This window comes from Ambystoma mexicanum, chromosome 11 (assembly GCF_040938575.1).
Source record: "Ambystoma mexicanum isolate Mex_15411 chromosome 11, UKY_AmexF1_1, whole genome shotgun sequence".
NCBI classification, from domain to species: Eukaryota; Metazoa; Chordata; class Amphibia; order Caudata; family Ambystomatidae; genus Ambystoma; species Ambystoma mexicanum.
In genome coordinates, this window is record NC_090934.1 from 622,038,416 (window position 1) to 622,061,384 (window position 22,969).

A 22,969-nucleotide genomic window follows, 5' to 3' on the forward strand; every position below is an offset into this window, starting at 1 on the left:
CTTTGCATCAAAGACTGTCGGCAACGTATCGGATGCGCACCATCCTATGTAAGTGCCGAGTTCAGTCTGAAATTGGTGGTTGTTCTTTCATCAAAGTTTTGTATCTCATAGTGCAGTGCAGATCTGAGGCAGTGCGTGGGCGGGGAGTGGGATGAAAGAGTGGCAGTTTACACGTGCACGCAGCGTAGTGTATAATTCATCTGAGTTTGCAATGCATGGGAGTCCCACATTCTGATCTTTGCATATAATATCTGAATGTACAACAGATGCACACAAAGCTATCCCTAGTGCAATGTTAATGACAGAACTAGTGGAGGGCAATGCATGCACATGATGTATGAAGGTCAAGCTTATCTGGCATACATCGCTGAGCATTAGAGTTAGATAATTTGGGCTGGGCCCATGGTCCATGAAAAGTCTGAGAGTCCAGTAAGCATGTCTAACTTTGCGTTCAACGCAGATGAGACCGACAGAGACTGCTGGTAGAGGCCTTGAGTGTTGGCCTTCTGTGGGGTCCGGCTTTGCCTGCCGGCCAAGTGGGTTGGCTGCTTCAAGCTGGGTCACCAGCCAATCATGGTGCTGCAGGCCCAGTGCAGATTGGGAGCCTGGTGTGCACCGAGGTACGGTGGCTGCAATCTTGGAAGTTGCTGGTAGGCCTCTGTTCCTGTTTCCCTGGCCTAGGACATGAGACCAACCTTATTACAGGATTCACTGTATTTGTCCACATCTAGCTCTGTTGGTCCCCAGATTATGTATGTGCAAGTCTCTGTCAGTTCTGATCTGCTATTCACAGTTAAAATGTACAGCAGCAATGGAAAGTTATTCTGTTTTATAATGGTTGAAATCTCTCTGACTGCTGGTCAAACGCCCCTCTCTAGTCTCAGGCCTCATGATTCGACAAGAAGGACCAGTTTGACCCTTAGTAAAATCCATGGGAATCCCACAGAGTGGGTTGAACCCTGAAATGTTCCACCTCCGAATAAGAAACCTTTTGACAAATCTGTGCACCCCTAATGATTGTACACAGTATGACAATATTGTCTTTGCATTCACAATTGCCATTTTTGTGTGCCTGTATACATGTTAGGCTAGGTTCATTGCACAAACAGCAGTGGGTAATTCGCAGGCATATTGTAGTACCTATCTCTCAATAGATATCTAAGGTAATATGCTGTTTCTCTCTTAAAGTGAAGACACTGATCTACAGGTAAACTTGACAGAGCAGAAGAGCAGAAAGAGCACTTGTGTTATTTAATATGTTGAATGAACAACACAAAAGGAATACTTGCAAATTGTTTATAGGGTGAATTAATCTGACGTTGATGCAAACCTCCCCAAACCAGCTATCCTGAAGTACCTCCATATGCTAGTGATTAACAAAGCAGCAGGAGCCTTGGAAATACCTAACTCTTTACTGGAATTCGTCAACCCTTAGATCATTGCTCAATAGGCAAGTGAAGCACACACGTGAGATTACATTATGACACAACTGTTTTGTTTTTTATTTACACATTCCTCTGTGTAACTGGAAGTCAGAAAACATAACTAAGTTTGTGGTGCACCAACTATATACAGGGAGCCACAAGAAACATAAAATACCCTTATTATTAATTGTCTGAAGGAAGCAATTAATCAAGGAATTGTAATGGGTGGGTGGAGATGATTAAACATGCCAACAAGTCACATGTTTCCCTATATCTCATAAGAGAATGTTCCTATCAAAATCAATCACCTGATGATGAGCAGACTTCACAATTCAACTTCTGTAACCATGAGAATTTGAATTGCTGGCATACATTTTGCCACTTGTTTAAAATTATAAATCCGTGTACAGTTCATAGATCGCATAATCATCTGACCAAAGAAATACCTTTAATAGGGGAAAGTGAGCACCTGTCACATGAATATTATTCTTTACATATATACTTTTCCTGTACATTTCTGCTAATATGTGATTTTCTAATTTCACACAGATCTTATTTTCAAGATTTGAAGGAAAGGACAAATAATGTATTATGAACCACCTGTTTGCCTCATTTTCATTTAGCATTATCAACAATTCTTCTAAGATGGAAGAAGGTAGAGGCACACCACCAAGATGTCCTTGGTGAATCGACATCCAATGTTGTAACATGCATATACATTGACTTAAGTGTTGTTTAGTCACCACAAAGTCATAACACCACTCTTTTGTTCAACTGGCATAGACGGTGTGAATGTGGCACCAATGGCCAACTCCATATGCTGTTTAGGTGAAGTCATTTTAATTATGAATTCATTATTTTAAAACAAGTAAAAAGTAATAATTATAAAGCACTGTTCATGAAATATTACAAGCATTATTTCTGATGTCTTAATGTAAAGTACTACTACATCAAGGATGCAATCATCTTGACAACGATAATCCTTAACAATCTGCAATATATTATTAGTGTCTCAAAGATAGAAAGCATGTTTGCAAGTTGTACCAATGATGGAGCCAAAAACTAATGTATACATTAAGAAGCTTTCATATATACGCTACCAAAGGAGGAGCAAGTGTGTCTACCATTTAGAGGGCAACCATAACACATATTATTGTGAACATTCTTTGGTTAGAGTAAACATATCTTAGCTAACACCATTCACGGCTCATGATAATTTCAGTTTTGCTCACTTATATGCAGTACCAGATTTAAAATATGAACCTTGCAGGTGAGCAGGGCTTTGTTTTCTGTTTGCCCTCATATGTAATTAAAATGGAGTATAACCTGTCTGGGGATACTACTGTTTTTAATTAGTTATTTTTCCCCAACATATTGTACAGGAATCATGCTAACACGCATTATCTGCAATGGCGTGTGTGATGTTCAGATCATTGTAAAGATGTAACTCAGTTATCGCTCCTCTGGAAACCATAACTGAAGAATGTGCGGTAATATGTTGTGCTGTGTTGCAAATATGAAGTCTCTATAACCACCGTATTTTCACTGAATTTCTGATAATGTCCTCTTAGCAAATCTTTTCTTTATGAATTTGGTTCGGATTTTTAATATTTTAAATATTTTAGTATACTTCCAGTGTCTGATGTGTGGTCACCTACCAGTATGCTGAGTGATTATGTTAGTAACATGTGTGTTCTTAAGTTGAAGAACAACATCATTTTCTTTGTTCTCCTTTTACATTCCTCTGTGAGGGAGAGGTGTTGTGATCTACCTGGAAGCTGAGTGATGATCTCATGAGTGCTTGAGTTCTCAAGTGAAAGTGTTTTCCATTGCAGTTATTTGGAGAACCTGAGTGGTGGGCATCTGTGGGTTTCACTCCTGTCTCCTGTGGCTTACCCTGTGAACCTAAGTGATCACAAAAAAGAAGCTTGACCCCTACATGTGGTCTCAGCGTCTTTCTCCACTCTACACCTCACCTTGTTGGTAACTGTCTCTTTAACCAAAATATGTTCACCGAATTTCATATAGTGTCCTCTTAGCTGATTGTTTTGTGATGTCCAATGAGATATAAAATTATACCTTCAGTGTTTGTTGGGCATGGTAATTTTGTGTGGGGCATAGCATTAGGGCATGCTGGGAGCGTCTCTAATCCACCTTTTGCTTTCACCAGGCTGCTTTCACCAGGCATGGCCTTAGTACTACTCACAACGCTTATTAAATATATGACTGTGTACAAACAGCCACCCTTGGTGAGTATTTAAGGTGAAGTCGAGGGGCTTGTGTAAATATGCAAGACCCCCCAAATCTTTCACATAACTGAGAGACGTTCCCAGGAGCATAGCATTCGGGTCACATGCAGACAACTGAAAAGGGCTGCTTTGATGAAATGTATCATACCTCCTAATTGAACAAACTTTCGAATTGTAATCCTGTGCTAAATTGGAAAAGGGAACTGGTCTTGCTTTTACTGAGTTCTAACTTGCAAGAGTTTGAGCCCTTTGCATTGAACAGGCTAGAACTCATTGCAGGGGTCATGGAGCTGTGCTCCGGATAGGCCTAGCCGCTTTCACTTGGTTGCTCTATCTCTGGGCACACAGGCACCACTTAATGAAGAATAATGGGATTGTTTAAGTTATTAACATACCCTTTTGGTTTCATAACCAAAGTGGAATAGGATTTGACTTTTTGTCCCTAATAGTTTTCATTGGAGAAATTGAATTATATTTCATGTATTGGTACTTTTTAATATGTATTTCCAGCAGGAAGTCTGAAAGACAAAGAGAAGTCAAAGCGATTACTGGAGCTTCTATGGAATAGTGATATAATATGATTGACAAATTGGAACAGATTGCATTTGTGATTAATTGTGTTTAAATAATTGTTTTAATATTTGCATTCGTACACATGTTATGTGTTTGTTATTGTTGCTTTGAAACATCTTTAATATTTGTATTTGTACATTATATATGTGTAGATGTTGTTTGAATTTCATTCAAAAACATTGATGCAAAATAAAAAAATGCCAATCTTTGGAACTATGAGTAAGGACACCCATTTGTGCACAAAATGCAAATTTATTCCAGTTAATATTTTATTTATCAACTTTGCAGTAAAGATCTTGCTCTGTGTCCATTGTGCACAACTATTTCCCTAATGACTATTGCTGCCTCCCATAGGACTGTACCAGTGGGAACTGGTATGTGCACAAATTACTATATATTTTTCATGTAAATAGATTTTAACTGGAGGGTTGGTTCTGTGTTCAGCACTGAATTTTGACATAGACAGAAAAGAAAAACAGTGTTCCTGATGCAGAAACGAAATGGAGTGTACAATATGGAGTGAGTATGTACCTTTCCCCTCTGTATTTCTAAGTCTTAGTTTGAAACTTGCTCAGTCACATAAAGGAAGTTCACAGTGTAAGTGGGGATGGATGCAGTTGCAAGTAACCATCACACATTCCCCCCATGTTTTTAAAGCTACATCACTGTTCTTAAAATCTACATGTTTATTGGCTTACATATTAAACAGTGGTGACTGGCTGTGGTCATTCATTTAACCACATGGAGACTGTTAGCAATTTTACAGTTATGAGGTTTGTCGGGAAATATGTAATTAGGCCCCTTTCACCATGTGCAGGGGCATGCAACAATGTGCAACAATGTGTTTCTGCTAAATCAAGGGAAATTAGCTTGCTGTTTTACCCTTTTATATGGGACTCTTGGCTGGGACAATGCCAGACTTAGTGCTGAACTAAGCCCAATACATGTGACCATTGATAGTACCAGATGCACCAGGCTCTACACTCTTTGTATCATGAAATAAACAGACCACCCAATAACAGACCACACATGGTTTTCTCAATGAGGCTCTCTGGCATGTTATCTTCATTTAGCAGAATAAATTAAACAAACGCAGAGAAAACATCTGCGTTGTATCTCATAACACGTGCCTGAAATAGTAAGAAAAGTCTAAATAGAGCTTGAGAAAATGCAATTTTCATAATCCGTTCTTAATATCCCCACCAAAACAATAAGTTGTCCTTCACGCCCAGCATAACAGGCTTCTCTTTTAAGTAAACCTAGCAGAGGACCTGCATTTTTATATGCAACCTTGAAATATAACTGATACTTTAGCAAGCCTGCAAATTCCCACTTTCTAACAAGTGACTATCTGCGCACAGGAAAACACATCTGGTCTCTGGTGCATGAAGAGGAAATGTCTCCCCTGCTCACCTCGTGTCTAATTTGACACTTCGCTAATTAGAACAATGTTACCACTAAAAAGATATTTCTCTTCTATTTTGTCATGTATGCTTACCAAAGGTTCATTGCCACTTTGTCTGCATGTCCGGCAGAGGTGTCTTCTACAAAGCAGGCATTATTTCTCGAAATGTCAGCTCCCTGCTGAGGCTTAAATAAGACGACCCCCCCTCCAGCTCCCTTCTTCCTGCACTGCCTCCAGCTTAGCTACTGAACTCAGATAGCAGTTTCACAGCTTCCAGGCAGGCAGCAACAGAACTTGGTAAATTTTCTTTTTCTCCCCTCTTCTTCCACCCAATCTTTATCTAGCCCTCCTCCTTCTTTCCTTCTTCTTGAGCTTTTAGGCTCCCTGTTCTTCCATCCCCCAGCCTACATTTTCATACATAAAGCATATGGATTCACCACCCACCTTTGTGCATGCTTCCGTGCTGTCATCAATGAATCTAACATCTCCCATTTTAGCCAGCACCACAGTCATTTAAAAAAATCCTTTCTACTTCCCCACAATGACCTTTATGCAGCATCTTTCTCCAGCCCAGATGAATGTGCAACATATCACAATCTCTACGCATTCCTGTTCAAAGAGTTTTTACAAAATGCATACTGCTGTCTCATTGGGCTCTGAGCTCCACTTCCCCCAAGCACACTACAAATCAGCTTTCAATGTTCACATGAATTTTTAAAGCTACATTGTAGTGTGAAAGTATCTGCATCCCCATCTTACAGCTGGGCTATTGCCTAATCAAACCCCAGTCTAATTACTAGTTTTTTTAAGGTTAGTCATTAGTGGGTTAGTATTAATTAATGATAATTTTTATCAGCGTACACTGCACTGTGCTGAGCTAACTCCCAAATCATTCCTCACATCAGCACTAAGTCACAGACCTAGCACGACATTAGCACCATTGTGTTGTGTATTCCAAACGTATTCTCTGCGTACACGTCCAATGTTGCATTCAAGTGGAGAGATATTTACTGTGAATTGGTCCCAAATTGTAATAGGATTTGTAAGAGAAGATGTGGGTTTGAATGTGGCACTAAAGTGTTAACATGCACCCTATGTATAAAGTTATGTGTTGACATACACTGTCCATATTTGCTGTCAGGTATGGGCTTCTTGGTTCACAGGAGTGCCAAAAACACTCAGTTTAGCCATAGGGTGTCATCTCTAGCTGAAATCCACCACCTCATGGATTGTCTTTGTGCCAACAAGGACTGGATGTCTCCCCTTTAACTCAAACAGAATCCTTCCAAATCGAAATTTGTCTTGGTGTTCTTTGCTTCTTACTTTCACCCACTTTTCCATAAATAGCTTGCTCCAGTGCCGCCTCTTGTCATCTCCCCTTCCTAGTTATCCTTTGTTAAAACTGTTTGTTTCACGTTTAATTTTAAATTGAACTTCAAATCACACACTTCTCATCTTTGACAGTTCTGTTGTTTTTTCATTTTTTCTCTTCATTTGACTTCCCATTGTGAGACGTAATCTTCTATTGTTACCTTGAAATTGCACACGGTTGTTCAGGATCTAGTTCCTTCTCATTTAGATGGTGGCAATGAGGTATTCATGAGTATTCCTTCTACCACATTGGTCCATCTGAAAATGGTCTGCTGCCTATTTAATTTCTGTGGTGCAAATGTTTGAGCGCTTTCATTTCTCTTCATTGGCAACCTCTTCACTCTAGATCACTTTTCAAAATCTGCTGCATCTCTTTTAAAGTGATGGTTGTTGATCAACCGGCCAACTTGACTACTTGCCTACTTGACTAAAAGACGATGTTTGTCTAGTGGTTCCAGACATACTAGGAATGAGGATATTTTACGCTTAGATAACCCTCTTGTTACATATGCTCACTCCTCTGGTCATGCATTTTCAGCTTCTGTCACATGGCCCGGAATACTTTACCATAATCTAATTGTATATTCCCTATATTACTTGAGAACAAGAATGCCCTACATACCTATTTGTTTGAATAAATGTATCATTATTGTTTTTGTTTATTTTATATGTGAATTGTGTAGGTTTTTTATTTTATTTTTTTAATTTTTTTTTTTTTTTTTTCATTTGGATTTGTATAGCGCACATCTACCCATGGGCATCGTGGCGCTGAAAGCAAACTTACTTCTTACAGGTGTACATGGAGTAAATACAGATACAGTGCAGAGCATTCATGCATATATACTTACAGTTGTGCTTAATTAAGTACAGTAGGATAGGATGGAGTTAGCTAAACAGCGTAGTTTTAAGTACTTTACGGAAGGCGTGGTATGAGTTTTCGTTCCTTAGCACGGTAGGGAGTGCGTTCCAATTTTTAGGTGCTAGGTGTTGAAAGCTAGACCCACCGGCTTTGCTTCTTTTGAATGTGGGTACATATATCTGGTTCTTCAAATGTGACCTGGTGGGTCTGATGGATGAGTTAAGAGTGATTCTTTCAGAAAGATAGGGGGGAGCCTTGGCGGAGAGGCATATGTGTGTGATGGCCATGGATTTGAATAGTATCCTTTCTTTTATGGGTAGCCAGTGAGCTTCTTTCCTGGCTTGAGAGATGTGCTCCCTTTTAGGGATGCTTAGGGCTGCTCTTAGGACATTGTTTTGTGTTACTTGCATTTTTTTTAGGTTTTGTGCAGACGTACCTAGGAAGAGAGCGTTGCAGTAATCCAATTTGGTGCCTACTGTGGCCCTGGCTATGGCCAGGCAGTTTTTAGTGGATAGGAAGGGTTTGACAGCGTTGATTACTTCAGTGGTAAGTGCAGCAGAGGAGGCTATGGCATTGACTTGTCGTGTCATGGAAAGAGTGGAGTCAAGGTATACTCCTAACGTTTTTACTGCAGTGGAGACTGTGATGGTGGAGTTGTCTATGTTGAAGGATTTGTACCGCGGTGGGAGTTTCTTTAGAGTTTCTTTGGTGCCAACTAGTAGGATCTCTGTTTTGTCCGCGTTTAGGCAGAGGCCGTTGGCTGCCATCCAGGTTTGGATGGCTGTATAGATCTTGGTTAATGCTGCTGCGTCATGTTCATAGATCCCTGTGAGAGGGAGCAGGACTTGCGTGTCGTCAGCATAATTTGTGTAAGCTATGTGACGACGGTCCAAGTCATTGAATAGTGGGAGGGTGAAGATGTTGCATAAGGTAGGGGCGGTGCAGGACCCTTGTGGGACGCCACAATGGATAGTGGTAGGGTTAGCGCTGGCCAAGTCAGAAAGACCTTGATGAGTCAACCCTCGAGGAATGATTTGACCCATGAGATGGCTACTGGTGAGAAGTGGGCTTCATTTTTGAGCTGCGTGCCTAGAATATCGTGATTGACCAGGTCAAAGGCGGCAGATAGGTCTAGCAAGAGCAGGAGTGCAGGTTTGCCTTTGTCCATGATGTCATTTAGTTGGATTTTGAGATCTAGTAGGGCCGATTCGGTCCCATGTCCCGGGCGGAAACCCAATTGCCTTTTTCCTAATATGCGATTTTCTTCCAGGTATTGCTGTATTTGTGTGTACGCAATTTTGTCTAGGATCTTAAGCAGGAAGGGAACGGTTGTGATGGGTCTATAGTTGTTGGCGTTTCCAGGATCTAGAGTGGGTTTTTTAAGAAGAGGGCACACACAGGCTTCTTTTAGGCTGGTCGTACTGAGTTTGTATTGAAGGATGCATTGATGAAGGTTTTGAGAAATGGGGCTAATGTTTCTACGCAGTCTTTAATTAGTTTAGCGGGGCAGGCGTCACCTTTGCAATTAGAGGGTTTGATTCCCTTAACAATATCGACTACCTCTTTTTCTGAGACTTCTCTAAATTTGAATGGAGTAATGGGATTTGTCTTTTTATTCTCAGTCATAGTTTCCGTATGGGAAGCTAATAAGATATGCTGAGTGAGATTTGTGTGATGGTCTAGGATTTTTGCTTGGAGGAGTTCAATTTTGTTTATGAGGGCGCACTCTATGGTGTTACACCAGGCTTGGTCCTTAACAATCTCTTGAGACTTGGTGGCCGACGTGGATAGTTCCTTGAAGATGGCGAAAAAAGTTCTTTAGATTCTGAAGTGGCGTTGTTTATATTGTTATCTTGTATACATATTGCATGCATTGCATATTGTTATTGTTGGATAGCACCATACTGCTTTCACCCTGGATTATTGTGCTTTACATATTTTTAAAGTAATACTAACAAACATAATAATAATAGTAATAATTAAAAAAAAAATAAAAACACGAAAAACGAATAAACCTACTGATTGGTGTGATGGTGATGGTGATTGATACTACTTGGCGCGCACTGAGGCAAGGACCGGAAAGGACCACTTTGCCACCTCGCCGCGGCGTCATGTGCTCATGTGTCCAACCCTCTCACCATTCACTTTTCCCAAGTTTAGTCTGCCCTCTGGGGTTTATAGACTCACGGCAGACAAACTGTTTGGTGTAGGTGTACATTTGGCAATTGTCTTTGTGTTAGTAAGTAACGTTTTCCGTTTCCTTTTATTTTACATTTTGTTACTTACAAAGTTTTTCATTACGCAGCTGACCTTATGATGCAGCGTCTGTGTTCACTCAAAACAGACATGCCTGCTGATTTACTTTCACCACAAAAAAGGGGAGGGGGGGTTCAAAGGGAAGCAGTGTCACGTTGGTTTCTCAGAAAGCCATCACTTTGACACCTGTAGCATGCTGCTATTCAGTCACCCCGAAACGTGACATCCGACATTTCTTCCCAGACACATTACAACCAGAACCTAGCACTAACGCAAATCCATGTTATAAGAGTCAACAAACAGATGAGCGGCCAAATAATTTTCCATCACGGTCGCATGCGCCTCATGTGCACAATATAGAAACAAATGCTGACAAGGAACTAGTAGTCTCAGATGATACTTTGTTGGGCACAACCTGGGCTCCCCCCCATTTGCCCCCAGCAGACACTCCCATTCATGGGGTTGTAGACAAAATCCTGGATACTAGTTATGTAATACCGGACATCTCAATACATACCGGCAATTATGATCTTTCTAGTAACTCTGAGGCTTTAACTGCTTCTACGCCGAGTGCAAACAGTTCTGTAGCTTCAGGGCCTTCAGTTTTATCGTTTGTGTACCCAACTCCACGCAGAAATATTGCTCCTCAACCCAAGCGTCAAATATTGTCACCTGTGCCACCTTTTATGCTCGAAATTACCCTATCAGCAGTAAACATGACAATAACAAGTCTCTTTAAACTATTAGAATCGGTTACCAGTAATTTGGTCGAAAATAAATGGTCGAATGACCATTTGATCGATGTAAAATGGTCGAAAAAAAAAGGTCGCATTTTTTTAAATTTTTTTTTTATTTATGGGGGGTTCCCCCCAACCCCCTTTTTCTTTATTAAAAAATATTTTTTAAGCAACCAAACAAAAAAATAAATAAATAAATAAATAAATAAATTCAACCTGTTTTTTTTCCACCATTTTGATTCGATCAAATGGTCATTCGACCATTTATTTTCGACCAAATGACCGGACACCATTAGAATCATTAGAGACAAAAATATCCAAACAAACTGAATTGGATTACGGATGAAATGGCACTCAAAAATGAGTGCGTGACAGTCAATGAAGTACAACGTCTTAACACCTCCACTTTTAAAATGGCAGATACCTGTATACGATCCTTGGCAGCAATTTCGTCAGCAGTTCCGTTCATTGAACAAGTGATTGTACCCATGAGATCACAAGAGACCGCAATGGATCCCTGTGAAGGAAATTAGTTGGGGAAAAATAATTCTTGGATCAGTACAGATCAGTGCTCAGAGGAGAACATATCGGATCAAATCCATATTCCGATCAATGAAGGACATTTTGATATTTTTTCCAAGAACAAGAAAAATCAACAGTCTAAACCAAAGCAGATTGCCAAAGCGCAAAAGGTAAGACCAGAAAAAAAAAACAACAAATGACACGGAAGAACAAAAAAAATGGTGCAAAATTGAACCAACTTGAGCCAGCTCGAGATCAGTATGACAAAATCTGTGAGGATGTTCCTGAGTCACTCCAGGGAAATCATACGTTAACGCATATTTCCCTGAATGACTTACTCAAAGCAATAAATGAAAACCAGCAAGCTATCGACATGGAGAGCAATTGAACTACATTGGTAGCTAAAAGCAATCTGACAGAAGCTTCAAAGGGAAACAAGATTGTTGGAAACTTGTCAAACAGAGTTAAAGGAACGAAAGGACTTAATGATGATGCACATTATGAGCAACGCAGACAAGACATCAGGAAAGAAGTAGAGGCATATTTAAACATGTTAAGAACGAATGACAACAACGCCTTGAATGTATTGCTGCCTGAGACTCACAGAGACACCCCTCCATCTGTGTGCTTGAATGGAAATCAGCCCTTATCGTGTGGAATGGTTTTGACAAATAGTCCCAATCATCTTGAACTCCGCAAAGAGCATCAACCTGTTGAACATGCGATAATGACACCGAAAGAGCCACTAGTGAGGCATAATGAAGTACAACTTGTCCAGCAAAAAGAATCTATTCGAAAAACAATTGATGCACGTATGAATGCTCAACAAACAAGCGAGTCTGCAATAATGCATTTACAACACAATACTTTATAGGTGTTATATCACCTAAAACACAAATTAGCGGAAAAAAGAAATTAACCATTGTTAGGAAAGATTTCATAATTGTAGGTATTTTTCCTTCCATGTGGCAACCCCCAAACCTTTTGCTGTTGTTTTACACCCTGACCTAGACTTTGCCGGAGAAGCGCAGCCTTCCGCCGCACTCCTCTGGGCTTTCGCTCTATTCTTACAGGGAAAGTGACATGCCCTTAAGACAGTCAGTACTGGGAGACTTTGTTTCCCTTAGTCCTTTCCTCATGTTGCAGCTTTTGAGCAACATGAAACAAGAGTGCACAGTAACTTACATTACCGCGCTCTTGGGTCTCCAGTCATTCTAATGGCCCTAGAAACTCTCGCTGGACTTATCATAAAATGTGCAAGTGTGTCACGGATGGGACTGGTGGCAGCTATCGTTTCTTTGTGTTTTGAACCCCTTTTTGCCATGTTAACCGCGCTTCCCGCGTTTGGCCCAAATGGGTGGCCTGTCCTCCAAAATGGCCATGCCATGAGGTTCTTTGTCCTGTCCGCTGACCGTCATGCCCCTTCACCTTCCCCCAGGTCGAGCCGACCCAGGGCAGTCCTTATTTGGTCATGCACTTTCCCGCGAAACACAACGCTTTTGCGGGCTTCTGCATGCCTTGTATGTGCCTCCAGGATGTGGGCTGGGATGTCTGTTCCCAATACACATCCTGGTTGCCAGAGAGGCTAGAGTATCTTGAATGCCTGGGACCACCATGGTCCTTGATAGGTCCACGTATGGTGTGAGTGTTTTGTGAGCAGATCTCCCATTGGGTCCTCTCCGTTTTGGCGCGAAGGGAACTCTGGATAAGAGGAGGCTGGAAACACCACTACCATGTCGATCTCCTGAGTTCTCACGAACAAAGGATAAGGAGCCAAGTATCCTGCAACTAAGAAGCTGAGTCGAGGAATCGCTGGTGACCCGCTGAAGGTTTGAAACCCTACACTGCTGTCGTCCTGTGAGACCCCTCTGCCTCTGATCGAACGAGAAGGCCTGTACTGGCGCCTCGACCCTTTAGAATAGTGGGAACAACTATTCTCAGCATCTTCACCAAATCCTGTACGTAAGCCTTCAGAAACGTCCCTGCGCCATCCAGTGGACTGACCAGCCTACACAGGAACCTTGCTCTGTCACCGCCGTCTGGCTTACTGCTAATCCCGTGTCCTCGGCACTCTCACATGATTCGTACACTTGGCATTCTAAGTTCTGAAGTGAGACGTGTGCTTTGGGGCCAGAATACCTGCGGTTGCCGCCTTGCCCTGCTGCGGTAACAAACCTGTGCATGTTCGCTGCATCTGGGACACCCTCGCCCCTGACTCCTGCTGTCGCGGAATCTACACGGCGTCGAGACATCCTGCTGATCGCATCTGAACCTGCCAGTACTGAAATGGAACCGTAGAAGCCTGGGTCTGCCTGCATCGGGGACCGGTGAGTAGTCAATACCCTAACCGGTCGCTCTCCCACAGGAGCCTGTGGCTCTCCACCGCTGTCATAAACAGCAACCCTTTTCCACACTTGCACCCTGCTTCTGCCCACAAGTGGAGGCCGTGCTTGAGGAGCAGGGAACGGTTCATCATCGTTTTGTTCACCTCTCTGAACTGCCTGATCTCCCTGAAGAGACTCTACTTTGCCCGTTGGCACCCGCGTGTGCAGGTACTTTTGAGCACAAGGCTCCACTCTTCATAGGGCTTGGACTTCCTTCTAGTTAGGTGGCCTCTGATGTCGAACTGGGCCTAACGATTACTTGCATTGCCTGTTTTCCTCCCCATCTAGGTGGTCTGCATATTTCGTGCTTCTAACTCTTTAGACCCCTTGGTCTTGTATATATATTGTATTGCTTGTGATGTGTTGGTTTATTGGAGTTTTACCGTGATTCTTTACTATGGTAGATGTTACAAAGGCCTTGTAATAAATGTGTCTATATTTTTAATATAACACCTGTCTGGAGTAATTTGTAAGCGTCCTTGCCCTGTGTGCACATTGCGGGCTTTCAGTCACCGTCACCCCTCTTGAGACCTATTCTTGACCGCCGCCATCGCTACCCTGATTGGTCTGGCTTGTCCAGAGTTTACCCTGTTCCACGAAACTAGGCTGGCCTTCTCAACCTCTGCCCCTCCAGGCCAGAGTTCAGAAATCCATCTTAACAACCATTGAGACTAAAAAACACGAAACTAACATAGTGAGGACTTTGCAAAATGATCAGTGCCTCCAGCCTGATTGTTTTATTGCGGAGGGGAGACTGATTGGAATCACCCCGTATTGACCGAAGCCCAAATAGCAATATCTCAAACCAAAATCATAATGAGAAAATATGGTAAATTCTCAATAATGCCAGCTTGGACCTACTACATCCAAAAATGTACTCCTGTGCTGTTATATGGTATGGAAGCATTAGAACTAGTTGAAGATCACATATTTGACAAATTAGAAGCCATATACCGGAGACAAATTTTACATCTACCTCAATGGGTTCCTGTTGTATGGATCTGATATGAATTGGGTCTGATTTTGTTGGCTGCTCAGTACCATTGACGCTTATGCGCTTGTAAAAAGTGTCTTATGTGCAACGATACAACAAGTCTTCTGAAAACATTGTCATCTTATTTGTTTTCGTCCAATGACGTATTTGCTAAAAGGTGGTTGCAAAGTATCTATAACATATTAGCATCTGCAAATGTGACAATTGATCTTCTTGCGAGAAACCCTGTGAAAGCTAAGCTACACATTTTCACCACTAACTGGATTCAGACAAGAGACCTCTGCCTGACCTACAAACGCTTTGATGGCAATTGCATGATTGATAAAAGTATCAAATAATGGCATCTTATTCAGTGAAAGGTCCATCTGTGGCTGTTCGATCAGCAATAATGCGATTAAGATTTAATTTATGGCCAACAAGAGAAGTTCTAGCAGATAGACGAATGCTTAAGGAATCAAATAAAATCTATCAGTAGAAACTATGAAACATCTAATCAATGAATGCTCGATTCTGGTCTCTTTGATAAGAACAGACTTTGCAAACATGTATTGTTTTCTCGCAGAGGTAAATCAAGATTTGCGATGGAAAATAATTGTTTCTGCACGTTTAGTGAGAATTAGAATTGCAACCGCTAATTATTTGAATGCTCTGAAACTATGATATGCGAACGAATGCAAACATGTGGTTTTTAAATGTATAAAAATGTAAACAAAAGTAAAGTTTAAGTGGTACATTAAAGAGTTTTGTTTTGCACTTGTACGTAAGCTACACTTGTATTTAATTTTTGCTTGTGTTTTAATATGTAATTGAAAATGAATTTTGTGATTTACCTTTTTATGTTAAAAACAATATTGTAAACGTTGAATAATTCAATTAAAAACAATTAAAAAAAGATACTACTATCAATCACTCTATAGGGGAAAAGGGATAACAATACAAGTCCTACCCCAATAATGCATTCCCATATAAAAGCAAACATAAGCAATTCTTTATTCTATTTATGACTATTTTATAGAAACAACATGCCACTTCCAATGATCGAATTATGTAACATGTGTGTGTATCTCCATAGTCATTACACATTATTTTAATCTGTTTTAACTGTTTAGAGATCCCATATACACATATGTCTTGCCAAATCCCTGGCAGGACAAATGTATTTATGAGATGTATAAAGTTAAGTCCTAGCTCGGATGCGACAGGGTACTCTATACAAGCGATACACCAATGTGGTTAAAAGTAGGGTCAGGGTGAGCAAAGGACCTGGGTGGAGTAGGAGCAGCAGAAAAGGGAACATATGTTTCAGTAGCTGCTAAAACGAATGCAATTATGCTAATAAACTATGATGAGAAACTTCTTTCTGTTTGTGTTAATGCCCATGATTATATCTGTAACAGGATGTCTTCTACTTTCTAAGACATGGTTTCAAAAATGCAACAAGTGTAAATATGTTTATTATATCTCAGCCAATAAAAGAAAACATATCTATCTTCTCCATGCATCACAATTGTGCTCCTGTTTTTGTCGCATCAGGTGGGACTTTTGTCTGCATTGCCACATTTAGTGATGACAATTATCGTACCCATTGGAGGACAAATTGCAGATTTTCTACGGAGAAAGGAAATCCTTTCAACAACTACTGTAAGAAAAATTATGAACTGTGGAGGTAAGTCAGCCTCTACATTTGAAAATTGCATGCATCCTACCACATCTAACATAAGCAGCTATGTCTCTGTTTGGCCTCTCAATATGGGGATACCAAAGTCGATCTCCTTTTAGTCCACATATTTCCACCTGCATGGGAAATCATTTATAATGTTGTCTAGATAAATATGTAGTTTAATACAACTAAAGTTACAGGGTATCACAATCCTGTCTCTACCCATATACGTATAACACATCACAGACAGAATTATATTTGTCTTGAAGAAATTATTCCTCAAACTTTGTTCCCTATGTCTATATACATTTCCCTATACAGATAATTCTCGCTAGCCCTATGGTGTAAACTAACTCTAGTGGGGCACTGATGTGAACCACGTGAACCATGTAAGCCAGAACATCACCCTGTCTAATAGTCAGGGTGATGTCCTGGCTTACATGATTCACTGAATTACAAGTGAACATGGTAGATAGTACATCACAGCCCCACTGTTCTATTGTATGTATTTTTGTATGCATGATAAGTCACATTAGGTGGAGGCAACAGGAATAAAATTAAGGTTGACTTCCACACTGTGTGCTCCTATCTTTAGCAACTTAAGAAAGTAGGGAGAGAGATTAGAGCAAGTTATCTCTGCTATCCCTTTTCCTAGACAGGCGACAGATCAACGCCCCACTAGGGTTAGTTTAGACCATAGGGCTAGTGATAATTATCTGTATAGAAACATTTATATAGACATAGGTAACAAAGTTTGAGTAATATTTTTTTTCAATACTACTGTAATTCTGTCTGTGCTGTGTTATAGATACATATGTAACCATTGAAATTAGCAGAGCATGAAGGGGCAAGCACCACGATCTAATTACCTGACACACAAATGTGATGCTCATTCATTAGTGGTTCTTCATCACTTTGACCCTCAATGGCACATTTGAAAGTGTCCCGCGTATAGGATAATCTGCAAAAACTACAGTGTTAATTGATATTTGATTAGAATGGAGGATTTAGAGGAATAACATATCTTGAATTAACTAACAAATGCATACTTTATGATTTGATAATTAAAATGGCATGTGATGAAGATATAAAAGTAGGACTTTTCCTATGTTTTATTGTACACAAGCCAATGGACTGGTTTTACTCATCCTTTCCCAAATGTACAGGTACCTTTACATTCTACTTGGAATAATATGCTCAGTAAATGATTATGTGTTTTACCTTAAAATTAGGCAATAATCCTAAACCTTGTACAGCATCCAGTTCACATTTTGGTGGGTTGTTCATGAAACTCATTCTGTGTAGGTGTGTGTGAAAGACATGCCATGTATGTGTTTATTTGGAGGACATTTTTGTGAGCTGAATGTAAATGCCTACTGGTCAAATTGGGCATGCATTGAATATAATTTAAATATTACAACCGGGCTATCATTCAACAGATGCAGTTTTTAGAGTTATAAATATGAATTCCCTAGATTCAAGAATAACACTGATTTCACATTAGGATGATATTTTTGTTTTATTTAGGTTTTGGAATGGAAGCCACACTTCTCCTGGTTGTAGGATACTCTCACAGTCGAGGGGTTGCCATTTCATTCTTGGTACTTGCTGTAGGTTTCAGTGGATTTGCCATATCAGGTAAGAATCTACTTTCGTAAACAAACACTTCATTTAGCACATCATCATACAACTTTTTTAGTTTCATATTATGACCTTTCCAAAATATGGGATTAAGCACCGCATGCTGCCTTTTATAAGAATATTTTAAGTCAATGAGGAGTTCCTTGACCAAATAGAGGACTTAGAAAGAAGGCAACCCTAAGATGACTTTCAATATCCTTATGTCTGGTAGAGAGGATTGTATTCCTTATAATGCATGGCCACATACAGTCATTCCCTCAAACTACTGTCCACTTGCTTATTCTAATGTAAAAAAAACATCCAGTAGTGGATACATAAAATCAGTGTAGCATGGGTTTTGATTAAAAGAATAGAAATATGCAGCAACTGATAAGTTGAAGAAAACCAGTTGAGGCAGTTTCATGAATTACACTTAAAAAGGTTTTGTCCTATAAAATAAGCAATACGGTAAAGATAGATCTTAGATCTTGCACCTATGTGTTCAACTCCAGCAGTGCACAAAATAAACACACTACCGTCAAAAGTTCCATATTAATTGCTGTCTGAAAAATGTCAAAGAACGCTATTTTACAAGAAAGGAGTTTGAAAGATTTTCAAGTATTTAATTAAGGGCTGCAGTGACACCTCTAATTAGGCACTGTGCTGGCATATGCAGAAGGCATTGTGCCATCACACCTGAAGTTTAATAACTAATTACAGATCTTTACTTTTTACTTCACTTTAATTTTTAAAATTTGTACCACGCAAAACAAGGACCTTAAGGCTTAAGGGCACCAGACAGACAAACACAACAAGAAACATAAACCCTAAGAGAGTGGCAGGGCCCTGGTAGAAGGCTGAAGGACAGGAACATTAATTAAATAGCCAGGTCTTCAGTTTCGTTTTAAAGTCTTCAGTAGATTTGATACTACTAAGATCAGGGGGGAGTCCATTCCATGCTCTAGGAGCTGCATGCAAAAAAGCAGTTTTGCTAGCCCTAATGGTATTACATTTTGGAACATTAAGCACATTAGTGTTATTGGACCTCAAGCACCTGCAGTGGCCCTTTTCTTTAGTCAGGTCCTGAAGATACGTCAGCATCTTACTCAGTCTGCATTTATGAACAGTTAAAGCAAGTCGATATAAAAGTCTAGATTTCACTGACAGCCAAAGCAAATTGCGGAGGTCCTCCGAAATATGATCTCTATGAGCAGTGTCCATGACCACTCGAACCGCACTATTCTGAACAACCTGCAATCTATTGCAGTCTCCTTTACTAATACCTGCCAAACGACTACAACAGTAGTCTATTTTTGCACCCACTATTGCTCTGGCAATGGTCTCAGCATTCTGTTGAGTAATGAAGGGGCACAAATGAGTCAGGAGTTTTATGTAGTAAGCAGATGAAGACACTAAAAAGTTAACATTATCTTTCATATTGAGGTGTTGGTCCAACACTACACCCAATGTTTTAACCTTTTTTGTGTGGTAATCCTGACCTCCTCTATGTTAAAACTATCTTAGACTGGACCCAATTTCTTTATCAAGTTCTGAGATCCCACGTCCATGAGCTCAGTTTTATGTTTATTTAAAGCAAGGATGTTCTGGACCATCCAGGTTTCTATGATGGAAAAGACCCTGTTAAGAAGACAGTTGTTCCTCTGATGGTTACTAGAGAATGGTATAAGACACTGCGTGTCATCAGCATAATTGGTAAATTCTATACCATTGAGCTCGAGATGTTTAAAAAACATAACAGCAACAATGTTATACACACAAGGTGAAAATCAGGCTCCTTCGTTATGCCAAATTCTAAGATTGTTGATGGGGATTCCGCTTCACCAGAGTAGACTCTACACTCCCTGTCCTTTAGAAATGAAGACAGCCACATTGCTGCCTTACTAGAAATGTTTGCCACCTCCTTCAACCTGGGGATCAGTATGGAATGATCCACCTGGTCGAAGGCGGCCAATAGGTCTAGGAGCATAAGAATAGATGGTAAGCCTCTATCCATACAATCTACCAATCTACACTTCAGTACCAAGACAGTGGTTTTTGTTCCAAAACTTTGCTGAAGCCTGATTGAAATGGATAAAGAATTGGAGAGGAATTGAGGTGAACCAATATCTGGGCTTAAGCCACTCATTCAAGAATCTTCAATACAAAAGAAGTGTTGGAAACTGGTCTAAAATTCAGTGGGTTGTCCTCAGAGAGAGCAGGTTTTTTGAGGATAGGTGTAATCCATGCCTTTTTTATGTCCATTGAAAATATACTCAGCAAAAGATGCACTAATAAACTTGCAGATAGTGTCTAATAGGATGGCAGAGCACGATTTAATAATAACTGCAGAACAAGGGTCAGCTTTGCAACAGCTGGTCTTAAGTTGTTCAATAATGATTGCCAGATCATCAACGGTTATCGGGGTGAAACTGAATTCAGGGACCAGGGAGTTAATGGCTGGGGGCTCTTGGTCTGTAACTCCAGAGTACCTTTCTTTTTTCCTAGCAATTTCTTATCTAATTTTGTTAAGTTTACCCTGTATTGCTTCCTGGATCAGAGAGCACCAGTCCTTAGTGATAATAGAGGTCTTCTGCCTAAGGGTGTTGCTCGTTCTCTTAACATTTTAAACAGTTTATTGGTTTCACATTGTGCGTTCTTAATTCTGTTATTAAGGCTATTTGTTCACTTTGGTAATAGCCTGTTTATAATCTTTGGCAGCCCTCTTATAGATAACGAATTGCGAGGGGGACACATTCTTTTTCCAGCTGTAAAAACATTTAAGCATGTTAGTTTTAAGTTTCCTAAATTCTTACAAGAACAAAGGGTTTCTGGGGACAGCCTTTTTTAATTTCATCTTAAGGGGGGGCTAAAGATTTAGTAACATTATCGAAGGAAGAAATCCTGGCTTTAGATAACTCTTAAGCAGAAACTAGGATATCGATCTTCCCGATAGAGGGTCTTTAGAACAGTAGTGTTGTAAGTTTCTTATTGTGGGTCAGTAGTGATGTCACAACTCGCCTGTAATGTGAACTTATTTGCAGAATGTTATACAAATATTTCACAATGATATGTATTATAAACTAATTCACAAACATAGCATTTGTTGTTAATAAAATAATAAATAAATAAAATGAGCACTAGAAAACATATTGAAAAAATGTTGCATCACAAACAAGATTTAAGAAAAGGTTTTTAGATCATCCATACTGAACTATGTTGATGTGTTCAGAAATGATGTTCTTCTCTATTCTCTGGCCTTACTCATCTGCCAGAGTATTTGCTATATTTCCATTGGTTTAGCTACATGTTATTAAATGTACAATATTCAAACAGATTAGCAAAAACAAAAGTCATCAAACTGTTCCATATGGAGCTCATTTTGGAAGTCACTGTGCAGTAAATAGAGGTGTTAAAACAGGCGTAACACATGCAGACGTGAAACCAATGATTTCCTTTGGAAACAGCCTGCTTTTTACACCAGCAAAAAGGAGGCTGTTTCCATAGAACACTGCTTTTCATGCTCTCAGCGTTTACAATTACAAATAACAACTCTCTGACATGCTGGCATGGTAAGCAGTGCTCACAATGAACATTAAATGCTATCCGACATGCCAGCATGTCTGGCAGTGTTTAATTGTAATTGTGACCACTCACTTGCCATGCAACCATGCCATGCAGCTTTTACGTCATTCACACTGTGGAGTGCAAATGTGAAAGGCAAAAGGCGTCAAAACGACTTGTATGCCGCCTTTTACCCTTTACATGTACACCCTGCATTGCAAATGATGGAAATTTGGCATGCAGGCACTTGGCTACACCCGAGTACAAACACACCAGGTACCCGCCGTCAAATTACATTTTCTTAAAAATTAGCTCCTATGTTTTTCCATCAAGTCCATGTAGTTGAATTAGTTATTTTCTATAATATTTCCAATTTTGATTAAGTTCACCTCAATAGTGCACTATGGAGCATCACCAATAATAAACAAGCATTGGCAAATCCAATTGTCATAGTGGTTGCAGCTGTTTAATGTATTTTACATTCATGGGAATGTATACAGTACATACTTGGGCCTTATATAGCCAGTTATTATTACATATGTCTGTATGTTAGAGGTTTAAGACACATAGGGCCTCATTACGACTCAGGCGGTAAGGGGTTTACGGCGGCGTAAACAGCGCCGACCCTTACCGCCTGAGTACGAGGTCCCTTAGCGCCATGGAGGTTTTAACACCTGCTTTTAGCAGGTGTTAAAATCCATGGCGCTAAGGGACCATGGAGTTAATTACGCCACCGTAATTTACGGTGGCGTAATTAACGCCTTCCCCACTCCCATTATGCCCTATGGGGCAAAAATGGGAATTGGGAAGGGTAAATGGGGATTGGGGACTTACCGCCCCGCCAACCTCGGAATGGGGCGGTAAGTCCGCCAACCACCATGGCGTAAACATAGTTTACGCCATGGTGGTAAAGGTACGACCCAGGCGGTAACTTACCGCCTGGGTCGTAATGAGGCCCATAGCATTAGTAATAGTCACAGTAATACAATTCTCTTCACAGCAGTGTAAATAGTATTTTTATTAAATCGATTGGCACTGCTAATGCTTGTTTATAAAGTCTGCCTTAACAAAATCTACACTTTGTTTTTCAGCTGTATTTTTCCAAACATAGGGACACAGAGCGAAAATAAATGCACTAAACACAGTTTGAGGAAACACAATTTGGATTGTTGATGTGTGCCATTTAAGATTGTGAGCGGTTGCCATGTGCTCCAGAACTGAACTGAGACATCTAGTTTCTAGCCTGATGGCCATCTGCTACAAATGTCTAGCTTACCATTAACATGGCAAACAGTGCCAAAACACAGGTGATTTCTGGAACAAAACTGAAAGAGTTTCATGGACAGAGTATGTG

At 40.2% G+C, this 22,969-nt stretch overlaps 1 protein-coding gene across 1 annotated transcript in view; it reads left to right on the forward strand.

The window, feature by feature from the left end:
• Window positions 1–22,969, forward strand: part of SLC17A6 (solute carrier family 17 member 6) — a 404,271-nt gene that overhangs the window by 328,213 nt on the left and 53,089 nt on the right. Inside the window, exons 9-10 of the mRNA XM_069623494.1 lie at window positions 16,308–16,440; window positions 17,962–18,072. Of these exons, the coding sequence (XP_069479595.1) occupies window positions 16,308–16,440; window positions 17,962–18,072 (244 nt within the window). The remainder of the gene's footprint in view (window positions 1–16,307; window positions 16,441–17,961; window positions 18,073–22,969) is intronic.